The following is a 17,068-nucleotide window of genomic DNA, read 5'->3' on the forward strand; positions in this document are numbered from 1 at the left end:
GAAAGTATTCAGGCATTTTGATCAGGGAAGGACCTGATCAGATCTATGTGAACTGAAATACCACTTTTACTGTGTAAGAGGAATGGGTTAGAGGAAGCAAGGGAAAGTAGTAGAGAGAGATGAGTTAGACTTTGCAACATTTCAGGAAAGAGATGGTAGTGACTTGGACTATGATAGTGACAGCATTGTGGATAGAAGAAGATGTGTTTGAGATTAAGAGGTAGACTTGATATGACTTTGTGTGAGACAGGTCATGGGGTACGAGAGTTTCAGATTTCTAGCATAAGCAGGCAGGTTCATTTCAGTAAGGCCACTGAAGGGATCTTATTAGAGGAGATTACTTTGTAATTGGGATGCCTGTGATGTCCAAATGGAGATGTCCAGAAGGCAACTGAACGTGAATTTAGACCTCAAAGGAGATGAATCAGACTGCTTAGCAGCATATAGACAGCATGGAAGTGGAGATGTCCTAAGTAAAGAAAGAGGGAAGCTTGAAAACAGAAGGATTAAAACTAAGCCTCATGTAAAATTTAAGAAGAGACAAAATAGATGGGGAAATATTAACTTGTTCTAGATCTTTAAGTTGAACCTCGAGTTTCCTGGTCTCTATAACTGGAAATTCCAATAGCACCATCCATGAATATTTACTTGGAAGGAAAGTTATGACCAACCTAGACAGCATATTAAAAAGCAGAGACATTAGTCTGCCAACAAAGGTCTGTCTAGTCAAGGCTATGGTTTTTCCAGTGGTCATGCATGGATATGATAGTTGGACTATAAAGAAAGCTGAGCACTGAAGAATTGATGCTTTTGAACTGTGGTGTTGGAGAAGACTTTTGAGAGTCCCTTGGACTGCAAGGAGATCCAACCAGTCCATCCTAAAGGAGATCAGTCCTGGGTGTTCATTGGAAGGATTGATGCTGAAGCTGAAACTCCAATACTTTGGCCACCTGATGCGAAGAGCTGACTCATTGGAAAAGACCCTGATGCTGGGAAAGATTGAGGGCAGGAGGAGAAGGGGATGCCAGAGGATGAGATGGTTGGATGGCATCATTGACTCAATGGACATGGGTTTGGGTGGACTCCAGGAGTTGGTGATGGACAGGGAGGCCTGGTGTGCTGCAGTCCATGGGGTGGCACAGAGTCGGACATGACTGAGTTACTGAACTGATGTACTGATGAATATTTACTGAGAGAATTTCATGAGATAGTGCTCTAATAGTAATTGGCTTGTAAAATTCTTCCTTAAAAAAAAAGGCAGTTTCCCAATCCACTGCTATTATACATTCTATCTACTGAAAAAAATAATGAAGTCATGTTAGTTAAAAATTTATTCACTTAAACCTTAAGTCAATTCAATGTACTATATTGATAAAGTGTAGAAAAATCTAAAAACATGAAAGAATATAAACAAAATAAAAAATGAACTCCAATTCAGTATTCAGAGACAACCACTGTTAATAATACCTTGATATATTTTATCTTGGTTTTCTGTTCGTGGGCTTTTACTATGAAATGCTAAACATGTTTTAAAACAAAATCACATTATGCAATATGTATGAGTGTGTATACAGTTTGATTTTAGCATTTTCTGTGTAACATTGTGTTGTGATTGTTTTCCTGTGGCATTTTAAAATATATATACATATATATATATTTTAATGGCTATTGCGTATGCCCACTGAAGGAAGTGGCATAATTTTTTTCTTGTATTTAAATTGTAAATAAATAATGTGATGACTGTCCTTGCATGTAAATCTCCATTTGCACTCTGTTTACTTCAGATAAACACCCAGAAACAGTATTATTAGGTTACAACTTACGCCCCTTTCTAACTCTCTGAGTACATATTATCACACAGTCTTCTGGAACATGTATAACCATTAGGCTCCTAGGGAAGTGTCTATGGACTCTTCCCAGCATTGGACACTATCAGGAAAGTATTTGCAGTTGAATAATGTTTGTTGATGTCGAACACTTTTTCTCAGATATTTATTGGCCAGTCTTCCATCTTATGGAAAATGCTTTTTTTTTTTTTTTTTGTCTATAAGAATATAAGGAATTGGTCTTTTGTACATGTAGCATGGGTGCTGGGCTCTGATATCCTATTCAAAATTCCAACAATTTCAGAGAAGGAAATATATTTAATTTTTACTCAATTAGATAATTTAATTAATTAAGCCTTAACTCATGAAGACAATCTTAACTCCAATTTTTTGTCCTTAGGTAATTCAAGCCTTACAGTTGGTAGATAACACTTTTGGATTGTTAATGGAAGGCCTAAAGCAGAGAAACTTACTCAATTGTGTCAATATAATCCTTTTGGCTGACCACGGTATGCTTTTTTTAAATCATATTTTATCATTGATTCTATCTTATCACTTCAGGGAGCACACAAATATAATAAAGATTTTTAAAGTCTGTATTTCTAGACCTAGAAGCTCTTGAATGTGCTACGAATGGTAGTCTGTGCTGACTAGAGGACTAAAATTTATACTTTAAGTTTAATTATTCTAATAGTCATTCTGAAAAATTTATCCATACATTCCGTTTTCTGTAAAAATGGAGTTAGAGCTCTACAGGGATACAGCTGGGCTGTTATTCAATCACAAAAAGTGCCTTTTTTTCCAGTAAATGATTCTTTCATATAGATTGGCTTCTATTGACTGTGTTGGCTAGCTTTACGATGTTCTGCATATTTTTTTTGAATCATATGAATAGAGTTCTCTAAAATCCTAGCACTCCACATTTCTCTACTTGAGGTTAGCTCTCCATTTCAGTTAACTTGAATGTTTAAGGAAGTGAGATGCTGTCATGCCCTCAGCAACCTCATTTTTAAAGTGCTCATTCATTCAACAACTATTTTTTAAGGTGCTAACTCAGTGACGAGTAGTTTCCTTGAAATGGTGTGTGAGAAGTGCATAAAGCAGAGGTGGACCTTTTCTAGCTGGGGTGGCCTAGAGGGACAAGAAGATGAGAAGGAGCATGTCTGTAGAACTTCTGTTTATATCTTAGGACATCAAGATGATGTGAAACATAGTAATTAAAGAGTTTCTGATTGTTCTAAAGTTAAGGGAAATGTTTTAGTATATATCTTGTTAAAGGAAATTGTAAAACATAAAAATAATGAAGTAAATAAAAATAATACAAAGAAAAGTTTGGACTGGGTCTGAAAAATCTTCAAATAAAAAAAAGATTTAACTACCAAATCTTTTTAGGAGCATATGCTGCTCATATAAATTTAAATAAGACCCTTATGAAAAATAAATATTCTTTAAACTTTTTTCTCCTATTTTATTGTTTTATAAAAATGCATGCTATCTTTTGGATTTGAAAGTATTTCATCTTGCCTTATATACAAATCAAATTTTATAAATTAGCTCTCAATAGAGAACTTTCTTTTTCAAAATTAACTGATCTACATTGAACAGATGATCTGTTTATAGTTCCTGTCCATTCTTTCTTATAAACCTGATTCTTCTCTTCTACCACCAAGACTTTCAAAGCCTGCCATTTAGAATGAAGCAATTGGGTAGACTGTAAATCTTCTCAAAAACTTGGTTTGATATATGTAGCATAAAATATCTGCTGTTTGACCTGATCAGAGACAACCAATTGTTACCATCTTATACATTCAGTGGACATTTTTTTTTCTTTAATTCAGGAATGGATCAGACCTATTGTGACAAACTAGAATATATGACTGATTATTTTTCCAGTATAAACTTCTACATGTTTGAAGGACCTGCCCCCCGCATCAGGACTCGTAACATACCTTACGATTTTTTTACCTGTGAGTATGAAGATGCCCAAATAGAAAAATAATGGTAAAATTAAAGCAAATAATATAGGTCCCTAATTCTGAGAATTCAGGTATTACCAGACCCCCTCTTCTGACTTCTTGGGAAGACTACACAGAAGTAAATATGAAACTCCCATGTTAAAGTACAGTCTGTTGATAAAGTCTATGGTAATATCTAATATTGTTGGTTAAAATATATTCCACTCCATTCTTAAATATTAAAATAATTCTTTGTTTAAGATACTTTTTATTTAATTGTACCAGATCATATTCATTAATAAACTATGTCAATTCAACTGAATTGTTTAAATTTTATAGTTGTCAAGTTTCAATTTTGATATAACTTATTTGTTTTTCTTTTCAAACAGTTAATTCTGAAGAAATTGTTAGGAACCTCAGTGTAAGTATACTGACTCCTAATACATATATTTAGATTAATGTAATGTCTTTAATCTGGGTTTCAAGAAAGTTGTATTCTACGTTTTCTAGTTCAAACCATTTGTAATTTATTTCTTAAACCTCAGTCAACCTTATTTTATATTCTTGTCAGTTGCTTTTATTTTAGCTGTTTTTATTTTGAAATTGACACCACTATAGGAAATTTGTTTTGGTACCAGTTTCACTGACTTCTGAATTAAGTGGACTGGTGTTTCATTCATCTAGGCCAGTGAGTTTTGGGCAACATCGTTCGTCACATTTTTTGTATGATTCAATATCAGGAAATAGCAAATCATGGATTTTATAGATCTTTTTGTACAGTTAAGAGCAGTCATTTCTTTAATTGAAACTGCTTTTAATTGGCTCTTGCATCTCAGGTTGTAAAAGCAGGGCAAATTCTAGATAGCTCAAAGCAATTGGCATTTTTCAAGGTGAAGTTCACCACTTCTGGAGAGTGTGTAGTGGTTTTAATAATTCTGTGTTTAAAGTATATTTGCAAATATATATCTATTTATATGGATTCATAAGTTTACCATTGCTTGGGGTGGGGCTAGATTTATTTACATATAGGTAATATGCAATTATAGTAAAAACAGAGTAAAATGTGAGAGATTAAAGATAAAGAAACACTAGGGAAAGAATAGTTACTATAACCTGGGACACACTGCAAATTTGAAGCAGGAATGACTGCTTAAGCAGAAATTCCTTCATGTTAATCCCTCCTTTTTTCTCTTACACCTAATATCCTGATCTTGAGTCAGCGTGAGGGGTCATCTTGCCCCCTGCTAGTGAGGGTTTACATGTAGTGTGCCCATGCTGACGGAGGAGCGGTGTAGGGAATTTTTAATATACAGACTCTAAATCCACATTGTTTTCCCTTTAGAAGTCCTGTTGATGAGATGAGGAAGGGCAAATGCCTAATAATCCCAGAGGTGCAAAGGGATTTGATAACACAGGCTTTGGAAATCCATTACATTCATGCATAGTTTGACCATTTTATAGGTGTCACGAAGAAATAATTTACCTCTTTTTCAGTGCCGAAAACCCGATCAGCATTTCACACCCTATTTGAGTCCTGATTTGCCAAAACGCCTACATTTTGCCAAACATGTCAGAATTGACAAAGTCAATCTTTTGGTGGATCGACAGTGGCTGGCTGTGAGGTTTGTGTGTCTAATTTTTCTCATAATACTTTTAACAACCATCTTTCATAATAAATTTTCTTGACCTTATGCTGTTATTATGATCACATGAGTCTTCCTGAGCATGACAATTTCTTGATCTTTTATATGCTATCTAGCACTTGTTTATATGAAATGACTGTTACTAGGTTGCCAGCCTTGGCATCCTAATCTTCACAATGTAGATAAGAATGAGGAAGAAGGCTGACTGCTTATCAATTGTTCCAGAGATTATCGGTACCAGCACATTCTCGATCTCCACTCTGGTCTCCGCTAGGTGGCAGACAGGATATAAAAATGATAGTTGTCTCACAGGCTGGTAATGAGTAACTGATTAGATGGCTCTCTAAGGTCTTTGTCATCTTTGTGGTTTCTCTGAAACAGCATGCTTATGTCTGTAAGGCCAAGCTAACCAATTAGTTACAACTTTTTTTTTTTCTAGTTACAACTGTGATTCACATTGATCATTGAGCATCTGCAAAATATGTCTGTTTTCAGAAAATATAAACCATAATTCCATCTCCAAATAACCAATTAATTAATTGATTCAGCAAAATTTTATTTGTGCTTTCTCTATGTGTACCAAACCTTGTTCTAGGCTTTTGGGATACAGAAATAATTCCTGCCCTCTTCGTCAAGTGGAGAAGTCTGATAATAAGCCAGTACACAAATAAATACACCCTATCTGGTAGTTTACATTCTCTTTTACATTCCCAATCTCACATTCCCTATTTTTTGTATTTTATTACAGTATTTTTTCATATATGTAAGTGGAATCAGGTTCTGGCCCATGTTTTCTGGCCTATCTTATTTGTATGTTACATAATACAGAGGAAAATAAAGGCACAGTAGCTGAAAGATATGATTAATAAAGGAAGAGGAGATGAAGGAAGAGAAGTTGGGCTCTAATAAAATGTGTACAGAATGAGGAACTGAAGATGCTCTAGAGTCTATCCTCTGAGGTAACAGGGAAGCCAAGCAGAGCACCACTCGGCCAGAGAGAGTGCAGGTTAACATAGGGCCACTAGATGGCACTAGCCTTTCTTCTTGCAGTTTGAGCCCCTTCGGCTCAGAGGACTGTCCTGTGGCTTAGGACAGCATTCTCTTAAAAAAGAGATTAAAATACGCGAACATGATTAAGCTTTATTTCTGTTAGATTATAAGTTTTTAGTAGTGTGGGTTTGTAATATATAAATGTGAGTTCTCCAAATATTAAGGATATGAGATCAAATGGTATAAGGCTATGAATTAGAAGACCAATGGTACAACACGAAAAAGTGCCCATGGGTTTGACAGCATGGACTGTGGGCTCTGGAAGGAGAGATATTACTCAGTCGCAAATTGTGAGCTTTGTATATTTACTAGCAAGCAGTGAGATGTGAACAGAGCAGCAGCCCCAGAGTCCAAGTTGTGAGACCTTGGACATGTTGCTATTTCAAGGCTTCATTTTCTCATCTGCAACACATCATGAACCTGGTTTTACTATTCTCTTGCTATGTCAACTCAAAGTAAACTAACTTACATCAGAGGAATTGTTGACCACAGCCCTAACCAGAGCAACAGGGAAGTCTCACCTGATTAGATCTTATTATGCTACCTCCAGCTCTTAACACATGAAGCTCAGGCTGTTTTCTAAGTTAAAATATGTCATCTTTAGTTATAATATTCAATATTTGATAAGTAGATTATATTCCATTTTTGAAAATTACAGCAAATTTGCTTATTTAATGTAATCTATTTTCCTCCGTCTCCTCCTTATTTTGCCCTTTTAAAAAATGTGTTAGATTTTACTAATTTGGGGAAACCCAGTTATTTGAAACTAGTTGATGTAATGTTAAAGTTCCCTTTTAGATAACATGAATAACAGCTTTTTATTTTATGACTGGAAACTGACAAATCATCTGTAAGTCCAGGTACCTTGCTCACAGTGGAGATAGACACAGTCCCCCCTAAGGATAGTCACCCAGGGAGGAAGGGTGGCAACAGTTATAATCAGGTGTAGCAATTGTTGCAAAGGGATCAAGGACAAGGCACAAGGAAACAAAAAGAGTGATTTCACACCGCGGATACAAATGCCGGAGAATGTCAGAGAACGCTTCCTGGAGGGCGTGACTTCTGCTCTGGGTTGTGAAGACTCAGGATGGCTTAGGCTAAATGCTGTGACATAAGCAGGTCTGCCCAGGCAGTTGTCAATCTGAGCATTGTACAGAGACACTCAGCCCAGAGTGAGAGAGGAAATCTAACCCTTGCTCAGCTCAACAAGGCTTGACAGGCTGTGTTTACAGGAGGAGAAGGACCCCGTCTCCTTGCTGGAAGGCACTTGTCTGCTTGCCAAGCCTTGAGCGCTGGCAGCTTGTGACTTCTCAGAGGTGCTTCTTTCTCTGATGGCTCTGCTCAGAGCAGGGGAGTACTTTCTATCTTTTTTTAAGCCAGTAGGAGCTCTGGGGCAAAGGAAGGTAGATAGTGTCAGGTTTCCAGGCAGAAGGACTGACTCCATCAGCTGGAAGTAGATCCATATTGCTAGAGCATCTAGTGAGTGACGCTGACCTCTGCACAAAGGGCCTTATCTGTCAGGACTCAGGAATGTGACTTGTGAAGAAAGTAGGAGACCGCTGGAGATAGAAGGTGCCTCAAGGTGAAAAGACTGGGATTTGCATTTCAGAGAGCTCCCTCCAGCTGCCCTATGGAGGAGGATGGTCTCGTGAGTAGCAGGGAGGCCAGTTAGAAAAGTGAAAGTGTCGGTAGCTCAGTCGTGTCTGACTCTGCGACCCCATGGACAGTAGCCACAGGGCTCCTGGGTCCATGGAATTCTCCAGGCGAGAGCACTGGAGTGGGTAGCTGTTCCCTTCTCCAGGGGATCTTCCTGGCCCAGAGACCCTACCAAAGTCTCTCGCATTGCAGGCAGATGCTGAGCCACCGGAGGTCATAACCCGTTTTTTTAGCGTGATGACAGCCCCAAGGGAAGCTGTGAAGCCATGGCGGATGGTAGAACTAGTCAGTCAGCACACTATTGGGCAAGTATGTGTGGTGAAATTATGACTTAGATTTTCCAGGATGTTACTGGCTCTTTTTATTCTGTCTCACATTTGTACTCATTAAAACACGTGTTTCCATTTCCAGCAGGGATATATAGCATTAAATACATTTGGGGGGGGGTGTGTTTGTGTGTGTTATATGGAAGACTCTGAAGTTCAGAGTCAGGATCACTAGCTTAGGTCAGATCCATCATAGCACAGAACAGTGAGAACAGAAAAGGAAAGTGAGGGGAAAGTGACAGATGTGGCAGAGAAAGATAGGACTTGGTAACTAACTGGGTATCAGGAGAGGTCTTGCTCACCAACCATCTTTGTCATTATCCAGCTGTGGCAGAGAAATGGGGCCTTGATTTTGACTTTATTAATTAGACACAGAGAAGATAAAAGAAAGTTTGCTCCAAGAGATTTTAGATAGTACTTGGAAGTTGAGCTAAATTTTGAAAGATAAAATCATCTCATCTTTTCCAAGTGCCAGCTTCCGTTTTTCCATATGTAACTTCCAGAGTCAAATTAGTGTTTGGAACACTTGAACATGAGTAATTAGGAGAACAAATTTCTAAAGTTTTCATTTGGAAAACCATAGAAAATAGATTTTTTCAAACAATGTTTTTGTCTTTTGCTTCCAAATGCAGTTTTGTAATACTAAAGTTTTCTAATGGTGTTGGGTTAGGAGTTGGAAATATAAAAATGAACAAACAAAACCTAGATTTTTTTTTTTCTGAAAACAGAAAAATGAATAAAGGATCAATTTTAGAAAATTTTATCAATGAACTGGTTCAAAAGACCTTTTCTTTCTTTCTTTAATGAATACTCTAACTTGCCACACAGAATTTAAAACTCAATTCACCTCAATCAAATAGCTCCAATAATCTTAGGAAAACCAAACATCTATTCAATAAGGATAAAAATATTTTTTAGAACAAATTTTACCTTCTACCAACAATTTTTTTGGAATTAAGATGACATGAGCTGGCACCTTACAGTAATGAACTTAAGCCTGATTTTAAATAGGATTTCTCTTGCTCTCTCCATTCTGGGTAGTATTTAGTTTCTCCTTTCTTCTCTCATTTGGGTAGAGTTGAGTGTGACCTGGTCACTGTTGAGATTTATTTTTTATTTTCTGATTTATTTTTATTTTTTATTTAAGATGAGTGAGAATCAGTTATGAATTTTTTAAAAGTTGAGTTTTTTTATGACACTAAATTAAAGCCTGTTCTTAAGGCTACAATGTAAATAACCAAAACACTGCGTGTGTGGGTGTGTGTGTGAGTGTGTGTGTGTACTTGCCCATGGGGTGGGGCGAAGCAAATGAGAAAAGTCTTTTAAGGCCCAGATTTGGATATAGTCGGTCGGCATTTTCCCTTGGGGGCCTACTTTGAGGGCTTCGCAGGTGGCACCAGTGGTAAAGAGCCCACCTGCCAGTGAAGGATACATAATGAAACCGGGGTTCGATCCCTGGGTCAGGAAGACCCCCCGAGGAGGGCACAGCAACCCACTCCAGTATTCTTGCCTGCAGGAAAGAGGAGCCTGGCAGGCTACAGTCCATAGGGTCGCAGAGTCTAAAGCATGACTAAAGCAACTTAGCATGCACACCTAATTCGAACCAGTATAAAATTGTTGTTGTTCGGTCGCTAAGTCGTATCTCTTTGCAACCCCATGGACTGCAGCTGGCCAGGCCTCCCTGTCCCTCGCTATCTCCCAGAGTTTACCCAAGTTCATGTCCGTTAAATCGGTGATGCCATCCATCTCATCCTTTACTGTTTTAAGTAATTTAGGTTCATTTATCACTATTTTATTTTTAAGTATAAAAACTGCATATAAAATTGCTAATATTGCTCAATTCAAAGATTAAAATGTGAAAATGTAGGCAAAATACAAATGAATTGACTTTTAAAAGTCTTTCAAGTAATAGAACAACCACCTATGGAAGAAAATCCCAAAAGTTAAAAATAAACTCTGAATTCAAAGAATATACTGGCTTTTCCTGCCCAAATGTTATAATTAACTTACCCTGAGTTTTCTCTATCCATATTTTCATTTTATTTCCCTAGATATACCTGCCATAAAATAGGAATTGATATTTTTCTCCAGTTCCAAAGGTATATTTTTAAAGTACTGAAATGCTTAAAGAAATATATTAATGAAATTAATCTTAATCACACAGACATGGATGTATAAACATTCAAGTAAGCCCGAAGACAAATTTTTAAAAATATGTGACTTTGTTTATCTTTCTCTTAATGTTTAAGAGTCAAACATTTTTGAATTCTATTTATAGATGCTGGAATTCTCCTTCCTTCTCTCCTACCATTCTCTTTGTTCCTCTGTGGCTGTGAATTTGAGCATGAAAATAAATATATTTATGCTATTGTTGGCAGGAAATTTTACTTATATAAAAGCAGAAACCACACCAAAACCTAGAAAGCTCAGTTTGCAATAAGGTCTCATATCAAATAGACTGATCACAGTGTAATAATATTATTTTTTTATAGGAGTCAAGCATATTCAAACTGTGGAGGAGGCAACCATGGTTATGACAATGAGTTTAAGAGCATGGAGGTAACAACTTATTGCCTTTTTTAAAACAAATATTTATTGAGCACCTACTTTGTGGCAGACAATGTTCAGGACTCTAGAATACATTTGTGAACAACGCAGATAAAGACCTCTGCCCTGAGGAAGTTTTCATTCTAACAGGTGGATGTAGACAATTGGCATAACAAAGCAATATGCTTTGCTGACTTTCTTGGGAAAATATATAAGTGTATATTTGTAATCCTGTCACCTGAAAATAATTGCTTACCCATGTTTGATTCTGTTCTTCTAGTTATTTATATTCTAAAACAATTAGATCTGTTTGACATAATATAATTAAGTTACCTTTAATTAGAGCAGGAAATGGCAACCCACTCTCATATTCTTGCCTAGAGAATCCCATGGACAGAGGAGCCTGGCAGGCTACAGTCCATGGGGTCGCAAAGAGTTGGACAGGACTGAGTGACTAACACACAAAATCAGCTAAACATAAATAAAAATGTTTAGGTCTCTTTATCCTAAAAGTAAATGAGAGATGTATTTGAGAAATCAGTGAGCAAATATAAGTTGTACAAAAATTCAATGCTTATAAATTTCAACATTTTTTTGTCATGTAGTAGTAATATATATGAATGATGATGTGAAAGGAGTTTAAAAAGAATATATGACTTGTGTGATGAATTTCTAATTTCTATTGTCCAGATATTGTAGAACTGTGCTGCATTGATTGTCCACTATTCCTTGTATTCTCCTGGTCTGTTGACATAGGAGATACTATGGAAGTAGGTGGATTTAGAAGTAAACACAGTATAAATTATACTTGATTTCATTAGTACAATATCACAAGTAGAAATGATGCAAAAAACCATTTTCAAACCTGGAAAGCAGCCAATATTTATGATAACTATAAATGGAATATTGAAAAACTGTGATCACTCCATTGTACACCTGTAACTTATATAATATTGTATGCAACTATACTTCAATAATAAAAAAACATACCGCAAAAAAAAATTATGGAAAGCATTCCTTACAGAGGAATAAGATATGAATAGAAGAGTTGTTAAATCATGTTTCTTGTCTGTTTTTGAGTTTACATGGCATTTAATAGTGGGACTTTTAATGCCTAGGCTATCTTTTTGGCACATGGACCCAGTTTTAAACAGAAGATCGAAGTTGAACCATTTGAAAATATTGAAGTCTATAACTTATTATGTGGTAAGCATATCATTATAAATTCAACAATCAAATGTGAATTGAGTTTCTTTTCTTTTTTTTTTTTTAATATTTATTTGTTTAGGCTAGGCCAGGTCTTAGCATGTGGGATCTAGTTCACTGACCAGGAATCGAACCCGGGGCCCCTTGCATTGAGAGCATGGAGTCTTACCCCCTGAACTACCAGGGAAGTCCCATGAATTGAGTTTCAAAAATACGAATTTTGAAGTTGGTGATATGCTGATATCACTTCTAGGTGATATCCTAGAAGTAGATGCTCTGCCTTAAGAAGACAGAAAGTAGAAAAAGACGAGGGAGGAATATTTATTACTCAGAATTATTCAGCTCTAAGTGTGAGGTTTTTTAAGTAATGATAAACACTAGACCTTGGGAGTGGAGAAGGAAGGAATGGCAACCCACTCCGACATTCTTGCCTGGAGAAACCCACGGACAGAGGAGTCTGGTGGGCTGCAGTCCATGAGGTCACAAGAGTCAGACACGAGTTAGCAACTAAACAACAACCACAGACCTTGGGAGACCAACTTTTCTGTTAGTTACTGTGTGAAAATTTAATAGAACTTAGATAAATAAAATTACACTTCCAACTTCTCAAAACAGGAATAACACACCTAAAAACAGAAGTATTTTCTTGTGATTACAGACAGAAAGCTTCTGGAATAAGAGGAGGTAAAAAAAAATCCTGTTTGGATCAACACTTATTGCACTCAATGTTAAAATCCTTAAAGAATTAGAGTTTTGGGGACTCTAACCCACCTTCCTGCTGGTATGCTTACCTCAGGCCACACATCACTTAGCAAGGCAATGAGTCAGCGGCAATTTCACCTTTCACTTTAGGAATTTGTGACATAAATTTGCTCCCAATTGTCACTCTTAATCTTGCCACTGGCTTGTGGTTATTGAATGTGACTTAGATACCAGAGACTATCCATTTAAAAAGAATGTGTTGTAGCCTTAACAACTTAAATTCTTGGTTCCCAAGGCTGAGTTTGTGGTCAGAGCTGCCAGCCCTTTTCAGGGAGGGTTTAAAAGAAACGAGAGGATGGCAGTTCTAGGAGAGACCTCTTTGGGGGCCTCAGCAGGAGCCACGTACAAGGGTATGTTGGTGCAGGATTTGTGTGTTCTGTTTCTATAGGAAAAATTATAAAATTCTCTAACTTTTAAGCAGAGTTCACCAGTTTATCTGGACTTAGTACCTGTACTTAGAGAATTTTCCTATAACTAAGTAAATATACAACAAGTAATATTATAAATTATTTAACTTCTTTAAACTTGTTTTTACTGAAAGGGTGGCTCAGAAGGTAAATAATCCAGCTGCAATGCAGATTCGGTCTGGGTTCGATCCCTGGGTCAGGAAGATTCCCTGGAGAAGGAAATGGCAACTCACTCCAGTATTCTTGCCTGGAGAACCCCATGGACAGAGGAGCCTGGTGGGCTGCAGTCCACGGGGTCGGAAAGAGTTGGACACGACTGAGCGACTAAGCACACAGACTTGTTCTTACTAAAAGGATGGCTTTTCATGCTGCTGCTGCTGCTAAGTCGCTTCAGTCGTGTCCGACTCTGTGGGACCCCATAGACGGCAGCCCACCAGGCTCCCCCGTCCCTGGGATTCTCCAGGCAAGAGTACTGGAGTGGGGTGCCATTGCCTTCTCTGAGCTTTTTATGCTAGAAAACCGTGATATGCTTAAGGCATAAAGTGACCATTTAAGCAAAGATACTTTTCTCTGGAGGAACAGAAACAGTTCATGAATATTCCCTTGGCTCATTTAGAGCAACTGTTCCTATTTTCTAGAAAGACTAGGTAGGTAAACTGGGAAGGAAAGGGAAAGGAGTTAAGCCAAATGGCATATACAGTGGAATTTATTAAAGAAGTAAGCAGCAGGTGTTTGCTTTCTATCATCTTCTGCATAGATGCTGCTGCCTTCTAATTTAACAGTCCTTTGAATTTATTTTTTAAACAGATCTGCTACACATTCAACCAGCACCAAACAATGGTACCCATGGCAGTTTAAACCATCTTCTGAAGGTGCCTTTTTATGAACCATCCCATGCAGAGGAATTGTCAAAGTTTTCTGTTTGCGGCTTTACTTCTCCATTGCCCACAGATACTCTAGCATGTTCATGCCCCAGACTACAAAGTGTAAGTAATAACTTTATGGATCCATAAGAGTGTAAAGGGCAAGCTCCTCTATAACTAGGGTAGCTAACAACCAGGTCAAGGTACACTTGATGCCAAGTTCCAAGGGTGGTTGTAAAGCTAAGTAATCAGTTGCTGCCTCAGGTAAAAATTGCTTCCTACAGTCAGGGGACAGGGGAGACTTTCCCTTCTCTAATCCTCAAAATAACATTATATCACAGAAATAAAGGCATAAATAAATTACCAACCAAAGACAATTTAAAGGGACAAAAATCTAAGCTTCCTGCAAAAAATCTAATCTACACTGAAAATCAGAGTAAGTGTGTGGGTTTCCTACTGCTCCAGATAACCTCAGTAGAACCACTATTTAAAGTAATGATAATAAATGTTATGAAGCAGGTGTTTTATTCCCCTCTTTAGAGATGAAGAGGACTCTGAAAAGTTAGGTGAATTGTCCAATGTCACAGAAGCTTGGTCATTCTGACTGGAAAACACAAGTTCTGTGTAAGAAAGGTCCCTTCCTGTTCAAAGTGTGGTCCCAGGATCAACATCTGCATCAATTGCAAGCTGCCTGGAGATTCAGAATCTCAGGCCCTACTGAGCTCAGGCATACACCAAACCAAAATTTGCGTTGAAGCAAGACCGTCAAGGGAGTTGCAGGCACATATATTAAAACTTAAGAAGCCCTAGGATGTTGTCATCCCAGCTTAGTCGTTGATTCCAGTCCTAGTCAAAATGATCGGCCTCATCAATTTTTTCTTTGCAACCTCCCACACAAAAAATGTATTCCTGCAAGTAGTAATATCTCTGTATCTCTAAGTTAGTGAAAGAGCTGGAATTTAAACTCAAGTTAGTTTGACTTTTTTGTTCAGTAGTAAAATATTTATGCGATTACTACAGAAATAATCTTGATACCTTGTAAAACATGTTGTTTCTTTGATTCACTTCTTCCCCATCTCTGACATTATCTTGCAGAATTCTGATGTTGAACACGTGAATCAAATGCTAAATCTCACCCAAGATGAAAGTAAGTCAATAGAAACTGTATTAAATCTTTGTTGTTTAGCCCTAACAAAACACCATGTTGTCTTTTTGGGCTTCTCTGAAATAAGCTTCCAGTCTGTTTTGACCATGAAGATTTTATTGTCAATACACAGGAGGGAAAAATAACAGAGATCTAATCACAGCATCACAAGCATGCAGTAGTTGCAATGGTTCCAAGGATGGGACAAACTCCTTGAAATGGCTGTGCATCACCTATAGTCCTCTATTCACTTTTTTAGATGTGAAAAGGCAAATTGCCTGGGTTTAAGTCCTGTGTCCACTGCTTGCCAGCTGTGTAACCTGGGCCAAATGACTTAACCTGTCTGTATCTCAGACTTCTCATCTATAAAAATAGTACTCATCTCATGGAACTGTAAAGACTGAAAGAGCTGATGGGTAGAAAGAATTTAGAATAGTGTCTGGTCTGAAGTAATGTAATTATTACCTGTTATCCCTTTTATTTTTTACTTTAAAAAATTTTAATTGCAGTATAATTGATATATAACATCATATTAGTTTCAGGTATACAATATAATGATTTGACATTTGTGTTTATTGTGAAATGACCATCACAATAAGTCTATTTAACATCTGTCCCCGTACATAGTCATCATTTTTTTTCTTGTAATGAGGATTTTAAAGGCTGTTCTCAGTCAGTTTCAAATGTGCAATACTGTATTATTAACTATTGTCAACCTTTTGTCTTTTAAGTATTCTTATACTAAACTCTCTAGGCCTGTTTTGTCATTTGTAAAATGGAAATACCTATTTTTAGGCCTGTTATAAAGATTAAATGAGTTAACATATGTCTGTACTTAGAATAGTGCTTTTCACACAGTAAATGTTCCATAAATATGTTGGCTATTTTGATGATATTCTTATAATCTACTGTTATTCCATAGCATAAGTACTTTGCAGGATTTTTAGCCATCAGTACTTGATGAAATCTAGATTATAATGGCAAACAAAAATGAATAAATACATTAGGACATACTTTTAATAAAATTCCAATTTCTTTCCTAGGACAATATGTAAAGTAGTTAATCTTTGTTATAAGTATGTGCTTTTAATTTTAAGGTTTTATCTCTTCAAATATGTCTTGTGAACTGCTAGCTGTTTAGCTAAGTAATTTATCTAAGCCTTAGTTTCATAAGTTGTAGAATGGAATAGTAGCACCTACCTCATAGGGTTATTGTTAGACTCAAAGAAGTTAAATGTGTAAAAGAGTTACCAGAGTACCTGGAAAATAGTAATCCATCAGAGATGGGTGGTAACTATGCGTAGACCCCATGGACTGTAGCGGAGAAGGCAATGGCAACCCAGTCCAGTACTGTTGCCTGGAAAATCCCATGGACGGAGGAGCCTGGTGGGCTGCAGTCCATGGGGTCGCGAAGAGTCGGACACGACTGAATGACTTCACCTTCACTTTTCACTTTCATGTATTGGAGAAGGAAATGGCAGCCCACTCCAGTGTTCTTGCCTGGAGAATCCCAGGGACGGGGGAGCCTCGTGGGCTGCCGTCTATGGGGTCGCTCAGAGCCGGACACGACTGAAGCAAGGACTGCAGCCTGCCAGGCTCCTCTGTTCATGGAATTCTCCAGGCAACAATACTGCAGTGGGTTGCCATTCCCTTCTCCTGGGCATCTTCCTGACCCAGATATCG

At 37.3% G+C, this 17,068-nt stretch overlaps 1 protein-coding gene across 1 annotated transcript in view; it reads left to right on the forward strand.

The window, feature by feature from the left end:
* Positions 1-17,068, forward strand: part of ENPP3 (ectonucleotide pyrophosphatase/phosphodiesterase 3) — a 79,665-nt gene that overhangs the window by 43,451 nt on the left and 19,146 nt on the right. Inside the window, exons 12-19 of the mRNA XM_043457408.1 lie at positions 2,227-2,335; positions 3,665-3,793; positions 4,171-4,202; positions 5,276-5,403; positions 10,949-11,015; positions 12,122-12,209; positions 14,186-14,364; positions 15,337-15,388. Coding sequence (XP_043313343.1) covers positions 2,227-2,335; positions 3,665-3,793; positions 4,171-4,202; positions 5,276-5,403; positions 10,949-11,015; positions 12,122-12,209; positions 14,186-14,364; positions 15,337-15,388 — 784 coding nt within the window. The remainder of the gene's footprint in view (positions 1-2,226; positions 2,336-3,664; positions 3,794-4,170; positions 4,203-5,275; positions 5,404-10,948; positions 11,016-12,121; positions 12,210-14,185; positions 14,365-15,336; positions 15,389-17,068) is intronic.

This window comes from Cervus canadensis, chromosome 33 (assembly GCF_019320065.1).
Source record: "Cervus canadensis isolate Bull #8, Minnesota chromosome 33, ASM1932006v1, whole genome shotgun sequence".
Taxonomy (NCBI): domain Eukaryota; kingdom Metazoa; phylum Chordata; class Mammalia; order Artiodactyla; family Cervidae; genus Cervus; species Cervus canadensis.